General features: G+C 35.9%; 1 protein-coding gene across 1 annotated transcript; it reads right to left on the bottom strand.

Annotated features, from left to right (window-relative positions):
* Nucleotides 1–3,357: 3,357 nt before the first annotated feature.
* On the bottom strand, nucleotides 3,358–7,411 carry APOLD1 (apolipoprotein L domain containing 1). The gene is made up of 2 exons (XM_058191044.1): nucleotides 7,371–7,411; nucleotides 3,358–5,676 (listed from the first exon to the last, which is right to left on the bottom strand). The coding sequence occupies exons 1-2, from the start codon at nucleotides 7,371–7,373 to the stop codon at nucleotides 4,978–4,980; spliced, it is 702 nt and encodes a 233-aa protein (XP_058047027.1). The 5' UTR covers nucleotides 7,374–7,411; the 3' UTR covers nucleotides 3,358–4,977.
* Nucleotides 7,412–7,914: the final 503 nt, after the last annotated feature.

The raw sequence follows: 7,914 nt of genomic DNA, 5'->3' as shown, positions 1-7,914 counted from the left end.
CTCAAGGTAGTGAACATACCTAATACTTCTATGCCCTCCTTTTTTGCCCACAACAACAATCCTATGAGGTGAGTTGGTGAGAGAAAGAGAGAGAGAGAGGTGAGAGAGACTGACTGACTCAGGGACACCTAGCCAGCTTTCATGCAAGCTTTAGTAAAAGTCTATAAAAACAGCTCTCAGATCAAAGCACTTTTATTCTAATATGTGTTTTTTTTTAATTATTATTATTATTTATTATATTTGTATACCGCCCTTCTCCCGAAGGACTCAGGGCGGTTCACAGCCAGTTCACAGCCAGTTTAATTGTATATACTTACAATGCACGTGTAATTTGCCAAGGATTTATAAAACTGATAGACCTAGTGATCACTAGTTGTCATAGATCTGAATGTGACTTTTACAAATGTTTCTCGCTTTAACTGCCTTATTTACATGCCTCCTTTACTCTTAACTCTCTGAAAAAAACACATCTGAGATTTTACTCTTATTTTTGTTCTTTATTATCTAAGTAGAGATTTATTATTTAAGTAGAGATAGGAGAAGAGCTGAGAAAGATTGAGGGCAAAAGAAGAAGGGGACAACAGAGAACGAAGGTGGCTGGATGGAGTCACTGAAGCAGTAGGCATGAGTTTAAATGGACTCCAGAGGATGGTAGAGGACAGGAAGGCCTGAAGGAATGTTGTCCATGGGGTTGCAATGGGTCGGACACGACTTCGCAACTAACAACAACAAAGAGATTGTGTAGCACTTTTTAAATGCCTATCCTACAAACAGAGATTAACAACATTACTTATACACTGTGTTTTATTCATTTAGAAGTCATACTTTCATATATTATATATACAACAGTTCTCTCTACTCCCAAATTCAGATCTCTCATGTGACCAGGAAATATGCTGTGCAGGGAGTTCACGTAGGCTAAAAACGTATCAGGAAGTATATCCATAGCATGAATAGTTTCCCAGTTAATGGTGGGGGAAGGGGAAAACCCATCCTAGCTACGTGCGTGACCACTGAAGAACTATGACGTACCTGCATCATCAGTGCTGGTATCTCACAGTGCCATATCCTCTTCTTGTATAAGAGCAGGAAATGTGTTAAGAAATGCAAACAAATGTATGGACTTAAAGTCCAAGCTTCACAGTCACTGTATAGTTACAAATAATATTGCCACCAATTTAACACTTATAAATATGAAAGATTTATTTTGCCACACTTGCCAGATAACAATATTTGCAACAACAAAAATTGAACACTGTAACATATACAGTGACTAAACATCCACAAACCATTCATAGATTATCATTATTCAAAAAGGAGACCAGGCAGCTTTATCTGTAGGTTTTTTCCCTTTATTTTCCATTTTTCTTAATGAATCTTTCTACTTACATAATCTTTCTGATTTCTCTGTTCATTCTTTTTTCATATACAATACTTCAAAAATCCACAACATCCACCTTTCCTTTGAGTTTTTCTTCCTTATGCTGGATTAGGTCTCCAAAAAATTTGCATTAGACCTGTTTTAGGCATTTTTACATGGCAGTGTAAACTGTTTGTCATATTATCTGTCCTTTGTATAGCTTTGTAATCTCTTTATGTATGTCAACAATCCATAGGAGCATGCAATACTAGTCTTTAAAGGTCCTATACAATGCAGTGTGGGATCAGAAATATACTGTATCTTTGTTAGATTTCTAGATCCGTAATATGTGTTTCCTTTCTCAGGCTTTTGGTTCATGTTTGCTTGTTCAGTAGCACTCTTTCTTCTTTAGGTGTTTGAAAATACAAAACACTGAAGGGAGATAAAATACATTCATTCTATTCTGCTCATTCTCATTTTTCATTAATGGTGAAAGTTTATCGTGAAACTAGTGCCACCATTGGCTGCATTCCATCACAACCATCTCCCTCCTTCAAAGCGTATGCCACTAACATAACATGTGTGGCTGTTGCAAATTAAATGAGCTGACCAATGCAGCATTTTGTTTAACAAATGCAAAACAGGCTGCTTGGTTAGTAGTCATCTGGAAATCCTAGGGCTACAAAATCTGGACTTCAAGAATCTAGACAGCAGCAAAGAAGTGCAGAAAGCATTAGCTCTCCTTTTATCTAGTAACCATGCTGATTTTTGCATCGCAGATCCATTAGCCCCAGGAGCTCACAGATCACAGTATTCTTGATCTGAATTTCAGCTACAGTACTGTATCAGTATCAGAAGTGTCTGTTTAGTATGTGGCAAAGTATTACTTGCATAAATTGCAGGTAGACCATTGTTTAGGATCTCAGTTGGTTAATTGTTTGAATAAATCATAATATGAAGCATTTGGACAAAGGTCGTGCTTGGTTTTAAGTTTATAATAAGTGTTCTCAGAAGATGTGTAGAAGAGCAGAAGGGAACTTAGATTAAAGAACTAGGATCATATTATTATGATCATGGAACTTTACCCCACTGATAATTTCTGCTGAATTTATATATTTGAAGATGAAGAAAATAACACCGGTTACCATAATTATTTTTCCAAATATCCTGAATCCATTGAGATGTTTAGGGAGTTGCTATTTCTGAAGTAGATTTTTTAAGAATTGGAGAGAAATAATTTAAATAACAGAGAACAAAATAATTTCATATTTGTTCTGATTTTTATACTGCATTAGGATTCTGTAGAATATGTTTCTTGATTTTATAAATGAGTAAAATGACCCAGATATCATAATGGGCACATTTTCCTTTCCCACAAAGACAGACATGCAAAGAATATGTCAGGTTTGCTATAATGTCTCCACAAAATATACCTTACACTCATATCCTTTAGCTCTCATGCATTTAAATTCCTTCATTGCCATCACTTAAGGAACTTGAGATCTCCCAAGATACTCCTTACTAATACAGAAATAAATGAGACACATCACATCATCTTTGGATTTGACAGCCTGATGGCTTAGTTCTCACTACCGATAAGCCCAAACTGTGTCTTTGGACAAATAGACTGAATGTTTCCCAATATGAAAAAAAACCAATCACTGCCTAAAGAAGGCAGGCATTTCAGGACAAGTTTGTCGTTTTGTGAGCTCTTGTTCTTATTTGTAGAGACAGGAGAAATCATTCAATTGCATAAAACCTAAACCTGCTCTGTAAAATGGTATTGCTCAAAACACAACATTTGGATGAGAATTAAGCTTACATATATATACGTCGAAACATTTTCTCGTTCTTCTAACAGACACGTATGGTCATTTTTTTCCCTCATCCTTTCTCTTTTAGGAAGTCCAGTTCCAAATTTGTCAATAATTTGGAGGCAATAATTTCCAGCAGCACATGAAAAAGTTTACAGAACTGACATCCACTTGCAGGGATATGGAGGAGGGAGGGGGCTGTACTACTACCAGATTTGGGCTGCAACTCTTCAGATGACCCTGTCTGGTGTCCAGATTTGGGAGCTATATTACTACAAAATTATTTGCATGAATATGTGTAGATGTGTGAAGAAGAAACCCTCTAACATGCACAAATCAATTCCAAGTAATTCTTAGTTTTTCCATCAGGACAGTTGAATTGTAGTTTCTTGTATATTAAATGAATTTCAAACATAGTAAGATCCTGGAAAGTTACAGTATTCAATTACAAAACAACTCAACTCTTCTGTTATCTTTTGATCCCGGCATGCCTTATCTTTTGTAAAAGAAATGGAAAAAAGAAAAAGAAAGAAAAATGCTTGGCTAACAGGCTTTTCCATTGTGAAAAAGTCTTTGAGGAAAGCTTCTCACCATCTTTGCTTTAGGGTTGTTGTTTTTTTCTTAGCCTTCTATTCAACAATATTTTGAGATAGAAAACTGATGATTAATCAACTAAGTGAAGAGTAGCATCTTTACAGTGAAGTTAGTGAACACAAAAACAGTTTTTATTAAAAGATTCAATCTGCAAAGGCTTTTCTTTAAAAAATTATAATTTTTGTACATTCTAGTAAAATGTTTCTGAATATAAATGCATAGGGAGATGATCTCTTAAAATAATTCTTCAAATGAAATTTTAACAGAATTTTTTTGGGGAAAATTCTTGGTTTGCAACCTAGTTTTTATCTGACTTCTTTATCATGTCTTTTGAATGAAAATATTGACAAAGAAAATGACTTCAAGCAATTTAAAAATGTTGCCTCAGATATTTTGAAGAATATCTTATTTTATCTTGTGTTGACAATGTTCTTATTCTTTTAAACAAAGAGTTCAATAATATTAACCCATATAAATAAATATAAAACTACATGATATTCTGGCACATGTGTAAAAAGTGTATATGAAAGATAGCTATGACAAATGAGACAAAGATTGTAAATTCTAGAAATGAAATAAAGAAATGATTCAGTTCTAACCCTACTTGTAGGACAAATTTCTATCTGCAAGGAGAACATCATAAAGAAAAGTTCAGAAATATTTAGGCTTTGCTTATCTATCTGATTCTCATAGTTCAACGGGTTTTGGACTTGCCAATTATTTTTGTCTATGTTGGCATATTCCATCATGACCCCTTGAGCATTCAAATACAATTACTGTCAGAGCTCTGAAAATTATTCCCGTCCATTTTTTCCTCCTATTGTGAAACATTGATTGAAATTTCATGTGTTAAGGAAAGTTCAGCTTACTGTGCTATCATTCATTCAAACATTTGGAAAACTTTTCCTGCCCAGAAAACCCAAGTATGGTGCTTCGTGACAAACAACTTCCCTTGAAATGTGCTGAAAGTATAGGCTACAACTGATACAACCACGATTTCTGCATGTTACGTTGATCAGCAAAAAAATAAAAACAAAATAGTAGGGTGCAGATAATTGCAAATCCTAGGAAAGGCATAGACAAAATTCTGAGGTACATAAAATCCTAATTTTAAATTACAGTACCAGCATTCATCATTTTTATGCCCAGGTTTAATTTTTCAAGAAGACTTGGTGTTATTGCAGAGTCATTCTGACCATTGATCCCATGTCAACATACTAATCCTTTTGTCCTCCAGGAACATGCTTTCCGTCTTTCTAAAAGCTTGCAGATTTCCTCCATGTGTCTTGCACAGGCTTCTAGGTTTTCAGCCAGTTTTTGGATTTTTGCCTTAAGTAGGATATGGCTCACTTTTGTCTCCTCTTCTGTGTGTTCAGGCACCAGAAAGCCCTGAGGACCGCAGAACACCAGGAAGCAGGCAGAATTATAAAGGGCAATAGAAGCATTTTTTTCAGTCTGCAATAAGAAAGGGTCGGTGGGATTCCAACTACGGTGCAGGAACTCCAAGCAATTCATTGTTTCCTTCATCAGATTGTGACAAGTCAGAGCAATCTTTTTTACTCTTCTCACCTCCTTGGAGTTACAGAGCACTAAAGAAAGGTCTGAAGTAATGGAAACAGCCCCTCCTGCAGCTGCCACTCCTAAACCCACCCCAGAAGCCAAGAGGGAGGCTCCTAGAGTTGCAGGGCTCAAAGACAGCCCCACTATGGCTATAATTGCTCCTGCTGCACTTAAAGAATTTCCCGTTAGATGTGCAATGAGAGAACATCTGTTCAGTTTACCGAGTCTCTGTAACATCTTTTGGAGATTCTTTATGTGATTGCATAGCCGGCTTTGCTGGTCAAGCAGTGTGTTGTAGAAGCGACACGTAGGATCGAAACTAAAGGGGAAAATACCATACTCCATAATCTTGGAAGAGAAGGGAAAATAAAAGAAGGTCACTAAAAAAAGGCAATCTCATACTTTGACCAAGAGACATACAGGTGTATCTGAAATCCTAAACAAAGTGTGCCCTCCCCAGGAATTTTGAGAGTTGCCATTCTAATATATCTAGAGGGCAGCAATGTGACAATTTGCTTTTAATCCATTCTATAAAACCGTATCCCTTTCTTCTATTTTAATGTGAGATTTAAGCCCTTGCCCCTTAACTCCTGATTGCTCCAAGGCTTTTTGTTCCTTTTGGTATCACCTTCTAAAAATAATTCCTAAAATCTTGGCAAGCTTTCCCATTAAATTTTCATAGACTATTTTTTGTAGCATCCTTTGAGAGCTATGAAACTACTGCACTCCCTTGTAAATCACCAGAAAGAGAAGCATGTATCCCTAAATGAAAATAAACATGATCTATTTTAGACTTCAGCTTTCTCATGTACATACTATATGACTTTTCCCCACCATTGAAAATACTTCAGCCATCTTTGACTCAGTAAAAAACTATACAGGAATCAAATTTGCTAGCCCCAGTATCAATCTCTATGCTATCTTTATTTACTTGTCTTTCAGTCTCTGCCACTCACCTCACATCTCAAAGATAATGGATTAAGAAGATTAACCTTTTATGATAACTTTGAGATTGCCCTTGGATAATATTAGAATAAAGGAGTGGGGAATATGTTTTAACACTAGTATACTAAGACTTAAAACTGTCTCATTCCTAGGCTAAGAACTAAACAAAAGTGATATTATGGGGATCCAGCACAAGTGCAAAGAAAGTTATGTGATATATAAGGGTTTTAATGTGATGTTGAATTAGATTCCAAAAATATAGAATTGATCATTTCATAAAAAGTTTTGGTTTTTTCAAGCTTGGGACACAGCAAAATGATAAATTTAGGTGATTAAAAAAAGTCTACTCTCCTGATTTTAAGAAATGGATTCAGGATACAAGTTTGATTTTGAAAAGTTTCTGTTTAAAACTGAGAAGGTGATGTAGTATGTCTCCATGTTAGTTAGATTTAATGATAAGCCTAAGGACCAAATTAATTTTTACCATACTCCGTTATATAGATTTTTTGTTTGTTTGTCACATTCACTGTATAATCACTATCTTTTTTTAAATTAGGGTTGTAGTTTTCTATATTTCACCATAACAATGTTTTATATCAAAAAAACATCTTCCTCTTCCCTTCCAAGCCCAGGAGAATAAACTGCAGCCCAAGATATCAGTACATTGCAGAAGATTTGCTGGATACCTTTGAATGACAATTTAAAATAAAGTAGAATAATAATGAGAGCCAATTTGGTAGTGCTTAAGGCACAGGGCTATAAACTGGAAAATTGAGAATTCTAGTCCTGTTTTAGGCATAAAGCTAGCAGGGTGATCTTGGGTCATTCACTTTTCTCAACCCTAGGAAGAAAGAAATGGCAAACCACTTCCAAAAATCTGGCCAAGAAAACTGCAAGATTTAGTTCAGGCAGTCACCAGGAGTCCACACTGATCAGAAAGTGCAAAAGAAGGAGGAGAAGAATCACTGACTTAAGTGGGTTAGTTAATTTACTTTACCTGAAAAGAATGCTATTTCATAGAAAAGTAAGGATAAAAGTATCTTCAATAAAATGTTCAAAAAGTTTTCAAAGATTGAAAAAGTAATCATTCCACCTACCATCGTTTTCTCTCAGACTGGTATTCTCATGAATAATTCTCAAGCTGTTTTGGGACCAGCTTTATTTATACTTTCCACAACTCCCCCCCCCCCCCCGCTTTGCTCCAGTGGGATTGCTTTGCATCAGACCAGAAATCTGTCATTTCCTGGCACCCCTACACACCATCCTTCCCCTGGAGATTTCAGAAGGATATGACACTGAACACTGGCTATGGAGACAAGTACCACTCCTACTAGATGCAGGAAACCATCTTTAAACTCTGTTCACTTTTTCTAAAATACATCTACACACACTCACAAACATACACACCACTGTTCCTGACTCTAATCAAATGTGGTCATTTCCCAAGGGGAGGACTCTACCCTTCCTCTTCTTGAAATAACTAGTGACATCATTCTTTCATTTTATAGGACTCTGTGCCTTCCAGGCAGGTGACTGAGTTAGCAGAATCTTTTCAGAAAATACAGAATGATCTCATCCAATCTTCCAGATTACTTGAATTCTGTTTCTTTGATGAAGGAAAAATGTGTCATGGGAATGCTA

The sequence above is a fragment of the Ahaetulla prasina genome, chromosome 7 (genome assembly GCF_028640845.1).
Source record: "Ahaetulla prasina isolate Xishuangbanna chromosome 7, ASM2864084v1, whole genome shotgun sequence".
Taxonomy (NCBI): domain Eukaryota; kingdom Metazoa; phylum Chordata; class Lepidosauria; order Squamata; family Colubridae; genus Ahaetulla; species Ahaetulla prasina.
Note: the sequence above shows the minus strand (reverse complement) of the source record. Positions and strands in the feature narration are given on the sequence as shown.